Source organism: Ipomoea nil, unplaced genomic scaffold, assembly GCF_001879475.1.
Source record: "Ipomoea nil cultivar Tokyo-kokei standard unplaced genomic scaffold, Asagao_1.1 scaffold1250, whole genome shotgun sequence".
Lineage (NCBI taxonomy): Eukaryota > Viridiplantae > Streptophyta > Magnoliopsida > Solanales > Convolvulaceae > Ipomoea > Ipomoea nil.
Genome location: NW_017617678.1, coordinates 2,855,884 through 2,873,891, shown reverse-complemented (window position 1 = coordinate 2,873,891; position 18,008 = coordinate 2,855,884). Strand labels below are relative to the sequence as shown.

At 31.9% G+C, this 18,008-nt stretch overlaps 1 protein-coding gene across 2 annotated transcripts; it reads right to left on the bottom strand.

Annotated features, from left to right (window-relative positions):
• Nucleotides 1-3,224: 3,224 nt before the first annotated feature.
• On the bottom strand, nucleotides 3,225-9,208 carry LOC109184089. 2 transcript variants are annotated; one of them, XM_019334129.1, is made up of 6 exons: nucleotides 8,969-9,208; nucleotides 8,410-8,831; nucleotides 7,448-7,822; nucleotides 5,895-6,293; nucleotides 4,887-5,092; nucleotides 3,225-4,095 (listed from the first exon to the last, which is right to left on the bottom strand). In XM_019334129.1, exons 1-6 carry the CDS (start codon nucleotides 9,115-9,117, stop codon nucleotides 3,808-3,810), a joined length of 1,839 nt encoding a protein of 612 aa, XP_019189674.1. In that variant the 5' UTR covers nucleotides 9,118-9,208; the 3' UTR covers nucleotides 3,225-3,807. The 2 variants fall into 2 exon arrangements, with proteins under 2 accessions (XP_019189674.1, XP_019189675.1); XM_019334130.1 differs by having other exon boundaries at nucleotides 7,448-7,819.
• Nucleotides 9,209-18,008: the final 8,800 nt, after the last annotated feature.

Sequence of the window (18,008 nt, the reverse complement as noted above, 5' to 3'; positions counted from 1 at the left end):
TGCGCATGGTACATTCAGTTGCAGAGCATAACTATTGAAAATGGAGGGGTAACCCAGGACCTCAAGAGAGGTTCCTCACAAAACCATGCCGAGCCCAACAGCACCCTAAGCTGTCATCTTCAAGCGGTTGCCAAATCTCTCATGGAGGATTATCCAGCTCTTTCCAAGTCCACGCATTCGCTTTTCCTAGTTTGGCGAGAGTATCTCCTACTTTGTTTTGCTCTCATAGCACATGTGAAATTTTTGACCTCCCAATTCTTCCTCAACCAGCTTTAGCATGCTTCCATGCACCATGTTCCGCATAGGTTATCGTAGTCTATAAAAGTCATTATTGAAGGCAAATTATATCGTGTACCGCGGTGCATAATCGATTATGCACCACGCATCAAAACAACGTCGTTTTGTTAAATAAAAAGAAACAGCATTTGTTTTCTGTCGTTCCGCACCCTTCCGCAAAAAGTAACTCTGTTATTCAGTTTCGATCATTTTGTATACACTGCAGTTTCAGTTCAACACAACTACAGTTTCATTTCGATATAACTACAGTTTCATTCGATATTTATAGACTCAAATATGTGAAAATGTTATTTAATTTTATTTTATATACACTATAGTTTTATTAATACACAACTACATGATCATTTTGATATAATTACAGCTTCATTGTACAAAATACATTCAAATATGTGAAATGTTATTCAGTTTCATTTCACCAAAACTACAGTATCATTTTGATATAACTGCAGTTTCATTTGAACATATAAAAATAATACATGAGGCAATTATCGATTTAAATGTATTGTAGTGTCAGTTGGTGTTTAATACACCAAACATGCGGACTCTGTTAACGGTAATGGCGGACCGTTTATTTACTTAAAGAAACATCGCCATTTTTCACCGTGGTACATGTACACCGCGGTCTACGATATAACGACTGATTATTGAATACACCGCTTCACCGTCCGTATGTTTCATATTGCAGTTGTAGCCCGTATATTCAGGGCCCAACTAAAGCCCACCTGAGGTGTTATTCAATAGTTGGATGAGGGCCCAAAATCAATTTCTCACATGTAAGATTGTCGGCCCAATGGTAGTTATTAAGATAACTTATGGGTCGTTATATCATGCACTGCGGTGCATAATCAATTATGCACCGCACGTCAGACACTACAGTGTGTCTAAATTGACACTGGCTCACGTATTATTTTTATATTATCAAATAAAACTACAGTTATATCAAAATGATATTGTAGTTGTGGTGAAATGAAACTACAGTATATATAAAATGAAATTGAATAACATTTCACATATTTGAGTGTATATTGTACAATGAAGCTGTAATTATATTCAAATGATTATGTAGTTGTGTTTTAATGAAATTATAGTGTATATCAAATAAAATTAAATAACATTTTCACATATTTGAGTTTATAAATATTGAATGAAACTGTAGTTATATCGAAATGAAATTGTAGTTGTGTTGAACTGAAACTGCAGTGTATACAAAATGAAACTGAAGAACAGAGTTATTTTTTGCGAAGATTCTGTTTCTTTTCATTAAATAAAACAACGTCGTTTTGACAGTGTCGGTTTAGACACACTGCAGTGTTTGACGCGTGGTACATAATCGATTATGCACCACGGTGCACGATATAATTTGCCATAACTTATAATCTTATATGGTATATCATTGACAGATAATGCTTATTTTTATTATACTGAAAATTTATTTTTAATGTATTATATATTTATTTGTAGGTAGAATATTAAAAATAAATTTGTAGGATACTACAAATAAACTTTCAGTATATTAAAATTTAATTTATATATCAATGATTTATCTTATAATATAAACTGTGGTCCAGTAAACTATGGTCCATTGTATAATTAATAATTATTACATGGACCATGGTCCACACAATTGTGTGAACCATAGATATAAAGTATATTTTTAATATACTAAGGGTACATTATTTATGTACATAAGGTATATTTTTTGAAAGTATATTTTTAATATATGTACATAAGGTACATTTTTTGAAAATACATTTTTAACAACAAATGAAAAACAAAATTATGAATCTATCGCACGGTATACAGCTTTATAAGAAATCTAAACTCCCAGAAATATTTTTCTCCCTATTCTAGCCACAACCATCCTCCCAAGACCAAAACATAATTGTAGTATTGGTTGTGGTCCTGTGGATGATGATTTATTTATAGTGTTGAAGTAGGTATAGATGTTCATGTAAATATTGATTCTGAATTTTAAATTTATCTCCAATCAATTAATGTTAGAAACATAACATAATTATTGCAATGTTAATTCTTAATTATGGATCAACAATTATTACTCAAATTAATTTTGTGAATTACTCTCCTATCCACTAAAATCTTTTTGCTTATTATTCACTTTGATTTTCTTTTCGTCTTTATTTAATTATTTATGATGATTATGATTAGGAAAAAATTTCCCTAATCATTTTGCTTTAATATATATAGAGATAGAGATGTGAATACAATAAATGCTTTCACACTTTGGAGGAAAAAAAAAAATTTCTCTAATCATTTTGCTTTAATATATATAGAGATAGAGATAGAGATAAAGATTTAAATAACCTCCCCTAGTTGTAACTATGTCAAGGAAAAAACAAACTAACACATTTTTATTCATCAACTATATATTACGTATAAGTTATTGTCAAGATCAAATGTTTTATATATATGTAGGGATGACAATGTGCCCCGTCCCCGTAGGGGATGAAGAAAAATTTCGAGGATCGGAGACGGGAACGGGGACGGAGATACCCCTCCCCGTCCCCCGAAAATTAAAACAAAAGATTGATATATCATACACTCAAATTGTATTACTATTGGTTTGAAAAATGAATGATAAATCATATAATTATAGATTTCAATTTTTTTCTTTTTAAATTGAACTAGTTTTTGGCCGTTTGATGATGGTGTTGATTGGGGATGAGAATTCCCCGTCCCTCTCAAATTCCACGCGGGAATTGGGATGGAGAATTTTTTCAATTCTCCGGCGGGGACGGGGACCAGGCCCGGCCAATTAACATAGTACATTTCGATTACAAAATGCTAAATTTTACTTAGCAAGCCTCCGGCCAATTAACATAGTACTACCTTAATTTATTGTATATACACATGTAAAAAAAAATAAAAAAAATATAAAAAGGTTGATGAAATGAATTTAATGCATCCTTAATAAAGTAACATATGGTTACATACTTTATTCCTTGATTTATTTATATTTGTCCCAAAGAACCAAAAAGGGTTAAAAACGGGGCCAAGCCACCAAGATCCCATCCTCCTTAGAGTGTAGCATCATCATGTGACACCATTTTTATTCCACTGCACAGTCCGCAGCTTTGCCCTTTTCTTATTCATCTCTCTTGTCCCCCTATGGATAAACCCTAATTACATTAAAGTTACCAAGAAGACATTAAAGCTACATACAAAACTATGATGTACTTATATTTCTTATATATGCATATCATCATCATCGATGTTCCTTAATTGCTTTCTCTTCGCTTATTCTGTCTTTTTCTTGACAAAAATTCTTCCCATCCTTGTCATCTCGGCCCACATGCCACCAATCTTTCCATAATGATATATACTTACACTCACTCGACTACATTCATACATTTCAACAACTAGCTCAAGTGTAAGTGCAAAAACGGATTGTAAATGCGAGAATGCAAGTAAGTATTGTTTTGGTAATTAGTATTGTGCACTAATAAGGAACATTATATTAGGGGTTGATATAATTAGGTTTGTGGGGTTTAATTAATTAGGGGTTTGGATTGGATGAATGTATGTGGATGTGGTGCAGGTAGCTGGGTAGAAAAGTGTTGAAGAGTCTCTGAATAGCTTGGCATCAGAGATCTTGAGTTTGCTCATCTTGTCTTCACACCAATGAAGCTGTTCATCGTTCAGTTCTGTCATCCTCAAAACCCTAGACACCACTTTCAGGTCTATCTCTGCCATCAGTATCTCCATTTCTTCCTCTTCCTTCAACCACTTTTTCCTCAAACACTTTCCTGCTCTCTTAATCTCTTTCACCTTTGATTTTTTCTGAACAAAAAAAGAAAAATTATTTGAAGTGAAGAGATATATATATCATGCATGTACTGATTGAGGATCATATGATCGAGAACCATGCCATGCTCTAGGTGAGAACTGCATGAATGCTCACAATCTACTACATGAATGCACATTATATACTTTAAGGTATCTTCCTTTCTCCAGGCATGCTTGGGAGCATGGACGGATCCAGAGATCTTTTCGAGTGGAGGTGAAAGATTAAAATTATCTACTACACAAATGCACACAATCTTTTTCAAGGTATATCCACCGTCATCCAAGCATGCTTGGGAGCATGGACGGATCCAGAAATATTTTCAAGTGGGAACGAAAGATTAAAACTAATGAGATATTACAAATAAAAAATCCAATAGAATTTAGAGAAAATGTATGCTCTAGGTTTCAACCTTTAATTCAAGATACCATCTACCTACATTACCATCTAAGCTAGCTCATCATCTGGTTATACTTGTATATATTTACTACTTTTATACATATAAATAAATAAATAAATAAATAAATAAATATATATATATATATATATATATATATATATATATATATATATATATATATAAAGGGGATGGAGGTAACTGCACCCATTGCCCCCTTTGAATCTGCCCATGCTTGGGAGTAATTTTGTGCATTGATGTTGTAAATTATGTGCACTTATGTAACAGTTTGCAAGTTTTCACTTAAGACATGATTCTCATATGAACGTAAATTCCTATATATATATAGAATGTGGATGAAATTAAAATAATGTATGTATGTATAGTGACCTTTTTGTTTACTTTCTTGAGTAGGAGGAGAAGAGTAGGATCAGCTGAGCCTCTTCTGTTCTTCCTAAAGAAAGAAGCAATTATTCTGCAATGATTTTCCTTGTCTGCTTTGAGGAAGTTCATGAATGTCCTCATCCCTTCCTCCATTATTCTGAGAAATGATTCTGATGGAACCCTTGAGCCTTCTTCTCCTTTCTCATCCGAATCTTATAATCACATACACGTACATATATATCATTGACATGAAAGCTAAGCTCTAAGGTATAAAATAAAACTGTTCTGACATGAAAAAACTGTTAGGATCAAGTGCTTACCACTTAGCCACTTAGGTCAAAAGTTATAACTAGTAGTGAATACGTAATTTTATTTTCTTATACTGTCACACATTTTTGAGTCGCTAGGTGTTGGACTTGACTTTTTAAAGCCCTTTACCAGCCTCTACCCCGTAATCTCCCAGACACCGGGTGTTAGACTTGGCTTTTACCGGCCTCCGCCTAATAATTACTTGAACCCACGACCGGACTCTATCACCACTTATTATGATCAAGCCCTATAACTAAGGAATACCTAACTTTATTTCCTTGTACTGTCACACATTTTCGAGTTGCTAGGTGTAGGACTGGGTCTTTTAAAGCCCTTTACCAGCCTCTATCGAACAATCCCCAACACCGAGTGCTAGACTTATCTTTTTAAGCCCTTTATTGGTCTCCGCTCAACAATCCCCAAATACCGGGTGTTGGACTTGACATTTACTGGTCTCCGCCCAATATTTACTCGAAGCCATGGCCTGACTGTGTTGCCACTTGTTATGATCAAGCGCTATAACTAAGGAATATTTAACTTTATTTTCTTATACCGTCACACGTTCTCGAGACGCTGAATGTTGTACTTGACTTTTTTAAACCCTTTACCTGCCCAACAATTCCTAGATACCAGATGCTAGACTTGACATTTACCGGACCTTCGCCTAATAGTTACTAATATGTATATATATAGTATATATAGTACCTCTGTATTCTGGGACTTGAAGGAGCTTTGGAGCTAAGCTTCTCATCCTAGCATAAATCTCTGGTCTCCTTCCATGTTCATATGGCTCGTTCTCTATGTACCTTTGCAGAAGAACTTGAAACTGCTGAAATTGCTGAGCCACAGAGGGTGGACATCCATGGTCGTCGCCAGTTTCGCGGCCCCCGAAAGAAACCCTGAGGCGCTGGAAGTAGTTGTAGTTCCAGTTTAATGCTTCCCATGTCAGGCAAATCTGCGCTACATAAGCTGCCTCTAGTTCACGGTACGGATTATTAATGTGTCGAAAATCCGATGATGATGTTTTGTTCCTTGTTGTGAGTTTGCAGGCTATCCTCTCTGATATCGATCTTGGGCATGATTGTATGGATGACTTGAGTGATTCTGATCCAAAATTATTCAAAAAAGTATTATTAGATGTGGAAATGAAAACCGGATTGGAGAATATATACTATACTTCTGGTGCAACTATGGTTGAAAAAATGGTTAGGCGCTTCTCGGAGGGTCAGGGGCCTAGACCTCGATCCGCTCGTGAATTTTCCAAAAATTTTGTTTAAAAGTTTTATTTTTAATTTTTGTCTGACTTCATAATTATAAATTATTTAATACTTTAATAGTTAATACTAAAATATTAAATATTAATTTAAAAAATATCTAGGGTTTGAACTATTTAGGGTTATTCTATTCAAAACGACGTCGTTTTGAGTGAAATAACCCATTTTATAAAATATGAACTTATAGCTAAACGGCCGACTAGGCAGCCGTTTAGACCACCAATTATGGTGATACGCTAGTCGATCGACTGGCGCCTAGTGCTTAGGCGCGATTTTTGCAACCGTGAATGCAACAGACTCCACCTGTGCGGATGTACGGCCATCTTTATGCTGGTATCGCGATAGCATTTGATAATTTTAATGATATGCTAGTACATTTAGATATGCTTGATAGTGCATTTAGATATATTTGATGGTTCTTTTAAATGTAATACACCATCTATTTCCGTGTGCAGCATAGAACAACATTTGGCAATGTACCACTAACCACTACTAAGTGCAACATATGCCACTTCTAAGTGCATCAAAGATGATTACACGTCCCACGGCAGGAGTCTGCCGCACTTGAACAAGATTTTATATATATAAAAATATAAAAGGAATTAATGACATCTATGGTCCTCCGAATATAATGGTTTTGCCGCGTTTAGTGTTAAATTTTTAAAATGACCACTCGTAGTCCTCGACATTTAAATTTTTACCATCTGTGGTTCAAGTTAACCATTAATGGTTTTTCAACTATCAAAATTTAACCACTCATGATTCTCTCAAGAGGATCACGGCTGCTGGTTAAATTTTAAAAGTTGAAGGATCATGGGTAGTTAACTTGGACAACAAACGATAACAATTTGAAAGTCGATAGATCAACGATTAATTTAAAAATTTAAGATTAAGTGTCCACTATATTCAAAGGACCTCATGTGACATTAACTCCTAATGGAAGGATGTAGCTAGTAGCTAAACTCATTGATGAAATGGACCGACCTGTTTCATGGAGTTTCTGGATGCTGATTCGATCCAAGAACAGCATCTCTTCATCGTACTTCTGAAAAACAGCATAGGATTCCCAGGTAGGGCAGCTTCTTCTTGAAGATGAAGAAAAAGGGTCTTCTGAGTATTTAATGGAGCTTCTCCACTCTGACTCGGAGGAGGTCTTTGAATTGCAGGATCCAACTGTGAACCCATCGCCAAAGCCAAAACCTTCTTCCTTTTTATTCATATTTTCTTTTTCTTCAAACTCAAACTTCTTCTTGTTCTCTAGCTTGGATGGTGAAAACACAAAGAAATCCTCCTCCACATCCATGAAATTTCTTACCATTCCTCTCTTCTCTTTCTTCACTACTCCCTTGTAACAATCTTCTAAATATTCAAAACATGCATAAACAAAACGTAACCATTCACAGTGTCTACCACAATACATACATACATACACACACACAAATATATATATATATATATATATATATATATATATATATATATATATATATATCAATCCATCCAACAATTTTGAAGCAATTTTCAGTTGGTATGCATGTGCAAATAGGCTCTGTTTGGTAGAGTTTAGACCTTATAACTTATTTTAAACTACAAATAAACTATAAACTAAGCTTTGGTTGGTAAGACATAAGGAATTTAAAATAATAGGCTTATTTTGAACTATCCTAAAGAGCAATTCAAAATGAGATAATAGACTTATTTTGAAATGCTACCCAAATGAACGTTTCAAAATAAAATAGTAGTTACTAGTTTTTAATGTTTTAACTTTAGCTAGCTTATAAACTAGTTATACGAAATAGAGCCATAATATCCATATAGTACAAAGTTTTACTGAAAATTATTATCAATAATGTTTGAGGACCGGATATATAGACTATAGTTTAAAATTTTAATTTTAATTTTTTTTTTGAGAAATGTAAATTAATATGAACCAATGGAATACGTACCCAAAAAGTTGTCAATGTCTGAGGAGGTATCAAAGACACCGTTCTTTATATTTCTATGGAAGTATAACGTGGTGCGGAGTTTGTTGTTGCCATCAGAATCATCATAAGAATTATTGGAAGAATCAAAATAATGTTGTGCAGTTGGAATCTTGGGTTGAACAGCCTCTTCATCATCGTCACTAGGACCACAAGCTTCCACCGCCGCCGGAGAGCTGCAGGCGGTCACCGCTTCACTGCCGGAGCACTCCTCCGGCAGCTCTGCATCGCCGCCATCGAAACCCATTCCTTCGTCTCCTCCGCCGCCATGAATGGCTTTGGAGGCAAAAAGTGTACTCTGATGATGATATGTGTAGCGTTTTTCATCTCCCACTTCTTCATTATCATCATCAGAAAATCCTGCAAACTCGTATGCTTCTTGATTCCTAAAACCACAAACAAAAAATGTTTCATGTTTAATACTACATTGTAATAGAGTCAATAATACTAAAAAAAAATAATTTCAAGTCGTGGAAAAGAGCTAGGTCCCGAGGAGTAGGGCATTATGCATGCGATTACTTACCTTTGGAAGAAGGAGAAGAAGTTGCCACCAAGGAAGTAGAAGAGCTTAGCAAGGAAAATGGAGGTGACATATGAGAAAAACAAGAGAAGTTGAAAGGAGCTTGAGGCATTGTAGAACAACCTACTAATTGTTTCATTTGAACATTGCATTTTGTGTTTTTTTGGTTGGATTAATGTTAGTTTTTACAAAGAGTTTAGGTTTCAATTCTCTCTAAGGACGATGATGCTTACCTCTCTTGCACAAAAGCAAAGTGACACTAAGGAATTGAAAAGAACACAAAAGTGGGTGGCTTTAATTGGATTGCTAATTTTGTTAGCTTGTTGGCCAAGGTGGGCCGGGTATTGCCTTTCTCTCAAATTACCAACATGCCCTTCTCATCATATCACCTCACAAACAAGTATCTTCTTCAAGTTTTAATTAAATTCAATAATGACTTAGACAAGGAACTTATATAACTTTATTAATTCCAAGTTACCAACTTTATCAACAAACATAAATAAATGGGAAAATGACACTTTTTCTTCTGAATTATATACTTATATCATTTCTTCTCCTTGAATTATTTAAGTGGCAATTTTTTCCAATGAAATGTTGAATGGGCATATTTACCCTTAAAATAAATATTTCATTTATTTTTCTTCTTCAACAAATAATGGCCACGATTTGGTTCAAACCGAACAGACATTATAGCAACCAAACCGAAATATTCCGATTACCATTTTGAATCGAAACCCGATATTTAGAGTTTATTAAAATTGCGAACCGGAACGGCCGGTTCATGTTCCGAACTGAAAAAAAATACATTTATTGTTGAATATAGACTATTTTAAACATAAAAAATAAAATTTGAACCAACAGTTCAAACTGGATCCGGAATCGTGAACCGACGGTTCAAAATCAAAACCAAATCGCAGTCATATATACTTATATGTGAGGAGAATCAGAATAAATGTAAAAGGAATAAGGTTCAAATTGGCCACTGAACGTAATCTGAAAATGCAATTAGGCCACTGAACGAAAAAAAGTGCAATTAGGCCACTGAACACTCCAAAAATGTGCAATTTCACCTGATAGCAGGTTACCCTCAATTTTAGCAGGTTATCTGCTTACGTGGCAGCTGAGTTGACATTTTTAATAAATTTTAAATCATTTTTAATAAATTGTAATAATAAATTTTTATTTAAAAAAATTTAAAAAAAATAAAAACGACTTTATTTTATTTTTTTTTCAATTTTTTATAAAATTTATTATTAAAATTAATTATTAAAAATTATTAAAAATTATTTAAAAATTATTAAAAATGCCAACTCAGCTGCCACGTAAGCAGGTAACCTGCTAAAATTGATGGTAACCTGTTATCCGGTGAAATTTCATACGTTGGGAGAGTTCAGTGGCCTAATTGCACGTTTTTGAAGTGTTCAGTGGCCTAATTACACTTTTTGTTCGTTCAGTGGCCTAATTGCATTTTCAGGTTACGTTCAGTGGCCAATTTGAACCTTATTCCAATGTAAAAAAGAACATACACTATTTATAAATATTATAATTCTAATTTTAAACTAATGCTAGTAGTTGTTCCAATTCGAACCGCCGGTTCACGATTCAGGATCCAGCTTTTTCGATTTATGATTTTAATAAACTGAAATTCAATATTGGGTTCTTGATCTGAATCATAACCGGAAACTTTCAATTCGATTGCTATAGTGTCCTTTTCAGTTCGAATCGAACCGTAGCCATCCCTACGTATAAGCAATACTAGTTTTTTACGCGCATTGCGCGATTGGGATAATGCCCAATGTTTTCCTAAAATAAGTATTTTAAAGTATATCAAGACAAGATTATATTGGAATTATTCATGCATAGATAATTGAATGTTGAATTTGCGTATTTAAATTGGTATTTCTAAGATACAAATGAAAGATAATATAGTCAAGATTGATTATAATTGTCAATAAAATAATTGTATGGGTATGGTTGAAACCAAATACGGGATATAAGGGAGAGCAAATAAAAATTAAAGCATAAAATATTAAATATATACTAATATTATTTGAGGAGATTCCGGCAGTAGGAGTGTTATGCAGTGAGCATGTGCCCACCTTGCAAGGTGGACACGGTTCCATATCCATAATTTCTATACGGTAGACCCATAATTTCTATACTTTAGATTCATAATTTTTAAACCGTAGATTCATAATTTAAATACAGTAAATTCATAATTTCTATATAATAGATTCATAATTTCTATACTGCAGATTCATAATATCTGTACTGTAGATTCATAATTTCTGTACAGTAAATTCATAATTTCTAAACTGTATAGTTATCAATTATGAACATATAGTTCTCTGATTTGTGAAAACGGAGTTCAACAATTGGAATCTAAAGTATAAATTTTATGAATCTACAGTATAGAAATTATGCATATGAAACCGTGCTCACATAGCATAATTTGTCGGATTTGTGGTTAGAGTTCTATTAAGACTTTAATATTAGAATTAGATTAATGTTGTAGTTATAATTCTATATTAGACTTTAGGGATAAAGTACAAATAAGCCACTGAACTATTTGGGAAAAAACAAATAAGCCATCGAACTCAAATAACCCCAAATAAGACATTGAACCCAAAAAAAAAGGAGCAATTAATATTTTTAACAGGTTAACTCTAGGTTTTTGCTGACTGGATTGCCAAATGTTTATTTTATTTTCGTTTTTTATTATTTTAATCCATCTACATAGTAATATATTTTAAAGTAATTATAATCAAAGTAGTTTTGTCTTGTCTAGATCTAATTTATTTATTTATTATTATTTTTTAAACAAAAGATCTAGTGAAAAAATAATAAATAAATAAACAAATCAAATCTCGACAAGACAAAACTATTTTGATTATAATTATTTTAAAATATAATACTATCCAAGTGGATAATATTAATAAAAATAATAATAATAAACGTAAATAAAATAAACATTTGACAATCCAATCAGCAAAAACCTGGAGTTAACCTGTAAAAAATGTTAATTGCTCATTTAATAAAGACAATATAACTAATAAAATTATTGAAGAAAAATAAAGACAATATAACTAATAAAATTATTTCTCTTATTTAATTTATTGATAATGAATAATTTTTTTTTTGAATAAAGACATTGTGGACACATAATTCTAAATTAAAGAAATGTATATGTATTATTTTTCGTTGTAACTACTAAATTATTATTTATATAATTTAATAAGAGTAAAATAGAGTACTAATTATGCCAACTTTGATTGGGATGAGGTTCGAACTTAAGACCTTTTTTTATTGAAATCAATGAGTAAGTTAACGGTGAACTAACGGCAATTCTTAAAATTTTAACGGAATTAGTAACGGTGTGTGGGTATTTTAGGAAATTTTAGTGTAAAATTTAAATCTGATCAATCTTTTAATCAATCTGAGCCATACATTTGATTAAAATGTGTGACCGCCATTTTTTCTACCCATTATAGGCATAACTCTCTTGGGCTCTTATTAGTATAGTAGAAATTGGTAGAATTGTTCAATTAAGTCAAAATGAACTTATTTAACATGTTAAATGTTTGTTGTATTGACATGTGTTCTTTTTATTTTATTTTTTAAATAATTTTTTATTTTTTTACTTAGAGGACCCTATTGCACCACTATCTAGTTGATTAAATACACAAATATATATATATATATATATATATATATATATATATATATATATATATTATATAAATAAGTAGACAATATTTGTGACTTTGAATTTAGGATCAAAACATTTATTACTATACCAAAAGGTATAACTAGTAATAAATTTATAAATTTATTTCTTTTTATTTGTGTAACAATTATAATCAGCACTATATCTTAATGTGAGGATGTTGAACTTAGGGTCTGTTTGGAAACCCGGAAAATGACTTCTGGAAAATGAGTCATTTTCCAAAAGTCATTTTCCTTTCCTGTGTTTGGCTGCACAATGGAAAACTGTCTTTTGGTGTTTGGTTCATTTTCCAGAAAATGATGGAAAATTATCTTTTGGTGTTTGGTTCATTTTCCAGAAAATGAACAAAATGGCATACTAAAACATTTTAGGGTCTGTTTGGAAACCCGGAAAATGACTTCTGAAAATCATTTTCCGGGTTTTTTGTGTTTGGGAATGCTGAAAATAAAATGGTCAAAGGAAAATGCTTATTAGTCAATGGAAAATGAAGGCTAAAATCCAGAAAATGACTTCCCCTTTTTTTTGCGGAAGTCATTTTCCATCTTCCAATCAACACACGCTCAAACTTTCTTCTCCCAAAAAATGATTTTCCCTTTTGGATTTTTTTTTCAACCTTCTTCACTGGTGTCCAACACAATCTAGACATCTCAAATGGGGTATGAATGTATGACCGAATTGAAGTTCAACTGGATTAGTTTCTTCTTCTTCTTCTTCTTTTTTTTTTTTTTTTTTTTTTTGATAAGAGGATTAGTTTCATCTTATTAATTAAGATGCAAATACTAGTGCAATGTACCTAAAAGAAAATCTTCAGCAATAGTTGTTTATCCTTGTAATAGTTGATATATAACACATAACACATATCTCAATACTTTAAAATGAAATTAATGCGCTATACTTTAATTAATAACCACTCAATAATATAGTAAGGTCTATATAATTACTACTAGTTTTTTACGCGCACGCGATTGGGATAAAATGCCCAATAATTTTTTTAAATAAGTACTTTAAAGTATATTAAGGTAAGATTATATTGAAATTGTTCATGCATAGATAATTGAAGGTTGAATTTGCGTATTTAAATAGGTAATTCTTCTCCCAAAGGTTGAGTCCCCAACCCCAAGGGCCTCCCACACTTCGACCCGACAGAGCATTGTGGGAAGTTGTAAATCACGGTGACTCAATGGTTCAGCAGACAGGGCCAAATGCTGATACGCACAAGGAATCTGCCCACTTTGGACATAATTCCCGCATTGTCGCCGCCGAGGTTCAAACCTTGGTCTCTTCTCCCAAATACTAACCACTAAACCATTGAGCTAAGCCCGTGCGGGTTAAATAGGTAATTCTAAGTTTACAAATGCAAGATAATATAGTCAATATTGATTATAATTGTCAATAAAATAATTGTATAGGTATGGTTGAAACCAAATACGGGACATAAGGGAGAACAAATAAAAATTAGGGCATAAAATATTAAATATATACTAATATTGTTTGAGGAGATTCCGACATTAGGATTTGTGATTAAGTTCTATTAAGACTTTAATATTAGAATTAAATTAATGGTGTAGTTATAATTCTATATTAGACTTTAATATTAGAATTAGACTAACGGTGAATTAACGGAAAAGTTAAATGGATAATCATATAATTAAGGATAAATTAGAAAATCTTAAAAGAAAAAAATTAAAACCTGAACAATATGAACCATTCATTTTATTTAATAATTTGGCGGTCATTTTTTCTACCCAATGTTAATAATTAAATAAATTCGCTGGTCAAATCCGCTAGTATAATTCGCTAACGCTAACCGCTAACAGCTGATTGTCAAACAAGGACATTGCGAGGTAGTTCTCACTTCAATTTGTTGTGTGATTTGAATACTCCCTTTGTCACAAAATCTCTCAAAAGTAGTTAATATTGTTGGCTTTATTAATTATATTTTTTTAATTTTTTTCATGGTATTAATAAAATACTTGGTAAATAAATATATAGCATTATTTTATGTTATAACTTTGATATTTAATTAGAAAAATAGTGCACAAAAAAGATAATAGATAATGTAGTGAATATAATCAATTGATGAATTTGAATAGAAAAATTTTTACATTTGAGAAAAATAAAGACAATATAACTAATGAAAATATTTCTTTTAATTAATTTATTGATAATTAATAATTTTTTTTTTTCACTGAATAAAGACATTGTAAGGACAATGTAGCGAATATAATCAATTAGTAAATTTGAATATAAATAATTTTTATATTGAAGAAAACTAAAGACAATATAACTAATAAAATTATTTATCTTATTTAATTTATTGATAATGAATAATTTTTTTTTTAATAAAGACATTGTGGACACATAATTCTAAATTAAAGAAATGCATATGTATTATTTTTTGTTGTAACTACTAAATTATTATTTATATATAATTTAATAAGAGTAAAATAGAGTACTAATTATGCCAACTTTGATTGGATGAGGTTCGAACCTAAGACATTTTTTTATTGAAATCAATGAGTAAGTTAACGGTGAACTAACGGCAATTCTTAAAATTTTAACGGAATTAGTAACGGTGTGTGGGTATTTTAGGAAATTTTAGTGTAAAATTTAAATCTGATCAATCTTTTAATCAATCTGAGCCATTCATTTGATTAAAATCTGTGACCGCCATTTTTTTTACCCATTATAGGCCTAACTCTCTTGGGCTCTTATTAGTATAGTAGATAGATAGTAGAAGTAGAAGTAGATAGTAGATAATAGATATATGCGCCAAACTTTTAAAAAAAAGGATAAATAAATAATCATTTTCTTATAATTAAAAAAAAAAGTCACTTAATGTTATAAAAAAAAAATTAGAGAAAATACCAATTTTAGTCCCATGAGTATTAATAAAATGACGGTTTTAGTACACATGTTTAATTCTTATCAATTTTTATCCACGACTATTTTTTTAGTACCAATTTTAATCCACGACTATTATTTTAGTACCAAAATTCATCACGTCGGTCACCTATCTATTTAAGACATGCCGAAATCTAAAAATTTTAAGGGTATTTTCATCCTTTTCAACTTAATATTTCAATTTGAGCATAAATAAATGAATTTAAGCCCTAAGATCGATCTCAATTCGTAGTTCTCCTCCTCATCCTACCTTAATTTGAGGAGGAAAACTTCAAATTGGTATAGATCTTAGGGCTTAAATCCCTTTATTAATGCTCAAATAGGGATCCTAATTTGAAAAGCACGAAACTACCCTTAATAATTTCATATTTCAGCATGTCTTAAACGAATGGGTGATCGGTGTGATGAATTTTGGCACTAAAATAATAGTTGTAGATGAAAATTGGTACTAAAACAATAGTCATGGATGAAAATTGGTAGGAATTAAACATGTGGACCAGAACTGTCATTTGCTAATACTCGTGGGACCAAAATTGGTATTTGCTCAAAAAAATTATATAAAAGGAGTTGGCCTGGTTTATGAAGGAATTCCCCTACAAGGGCATATGCATACAGGCAGCTTTTCATGTACAAAACTATATCTTTGAATCTTTGCATTAAAAGTATAGAAAACTTGTTTTGCTGTAGTGAAATGCGAAATCTAGTAAAGCAGGAATGTCGAGATGATAGGAAAAGTAATTCAAGAGACATTCGATAATAATAAGAAAACAGAAAAGAAGAGAATTGAGATAAGACCAAAACCTAGTCACACGCATCTAAATACCTACGAGACTTGCTCTTTACAAAAGAAATGCTACAATACTGTGCTGCCTCAGGCTTTTAAGGTTAAAGGCTTCGATCATCCAAATGAATTAATACAAAAATGTCATATTGGATGCATTTATATGGAAGAACTTCTGTTATCATTGCAAATAAAAAATCACAATATCGAACCCCGGCGGTAAAGCTATTGATTTTTTGAGTTGAAAAAGATTGAGAAAGTAAACAACAGATACTATATTGTAAATAATCATTCGTGTTTAAACAATATGGTGAACAACCAAAATAAATAAATAAATAATGTTAAATAAGTAAGTTAATGCTCTATAATGATTGAATTGATGACCTTGTAAAAATTTCATAAATAAATTTTACATATATAACACCTTAACTAATTAAAGATAATTGTTTTCTCAAATTTTGTATTTGTGTGGTGATGTAAAAAAGAAACAGAAGATCTATTTATTTAGAAAATATTCATACTACTTTCGCTACATATTCATATGATTGAATGAAAAGAAAAAACAAAAACAAAAAACAAAAACAAAAAAAAACAAAAAAAAAAAAAAAGGGAAGAAGAAATCGTCTATTATTTTGGTCAGACCATGAAGTGTCCTAAGTAGACCCTAATTGTAGGAGATACCTTTAAACTTGTACCATACTCATACTAATCTCTGTTTGCATTGGGCCGACCCAATTAAAGGGCAAAGTGCTGGTCATATTGATTTTTATTATTACCAAATAAATGAGAAATTTGAAGGCTAGCAAAGAGGGAAATGTTTTATGTGAACAATCTTTACACGTGAGTTAGTCAATTTTAAGGGGCAGATTGAGAAGTGACATGGCCTTTTTGGAGAAGATTGATCAAGAAACGACAATTCGCACTCGCTTAGTTCATTAGTTTAATTATTAGGCAGTATTTGAAAAAAGAAATCAAGGTTTGAATTTCTATAGCGATAGTATGTGGATTATGTCTAAAGTGGGCAGATTTCTTGTGCACACGACATTTAACTCTATCTGCTGAACCATTGAGTAACTGTGATTTATATCCTCTCAAATGTTCTGTTGGGCCAGAGTGTGATGACTCTTGGGGTTGGGATTCAATTTTTTGGGAGGAGATTGAGAAGCGACAATGCATTCAATGATTGTAACAAAAGAGAATTGGGTTAAAATTCTTGAATTAAAATGTGGCGGTTGAAGCAACATTAGGAAGGGTCGGTAGGACTTTTTATTATTTTTTATTTTTTTTAAGGCCTGCACAGGTCGCTCAATTGATTCATGGGTAGTAGTCTAGTAGATTGTGGGCAAACTTAAGAAAGCAATAAGAAGAGGTATGCTAATACCTTGTTCACCCCAACCTTTAGAGTTGTCTTTATTGTGCATTTACGGGCCATTTGGTTCACGGAATGAATTTGGAGGGAATAGGAATGCTATTCCATAGGGAATAGAATAGGCAAGGAATAGAATAGGAATTGTATTATGTTGTTTGGTCCGCTAAAGGAATAGACATAGGGAACTGTATTCCAACGTTTGGTTGGTTAAGGAATAGGAATAGAATATATGTTTAAAAGACATAAATGCCCTTGTACAAAA

Excerpts from the sequence above, each read along its gene's own strand:
- LOC109184089 (XM_019334129.1), bottom strand. The coding sequence starts at position 9,117 with ATGCAATGTTCAAATGAAACAATTAGTAGGTTGTTCTACAATGCCTCA. Across the intron at positions 8,832-8,968 it reads TTCTTCTCCTTCTTCCAAAG|GAATCAAGAAGCATACGAGT; the intron begins GTAAGTAATCGC and ends TTGTGGTTTTAG. Across the intron at positions 7,823-8,409 it reads AGACATTGACAACTTTTTGG|AAGATTGTTACAAGGGAGTA; the intron begins GTACGTATTCCA and ends TTGAATATTTAG.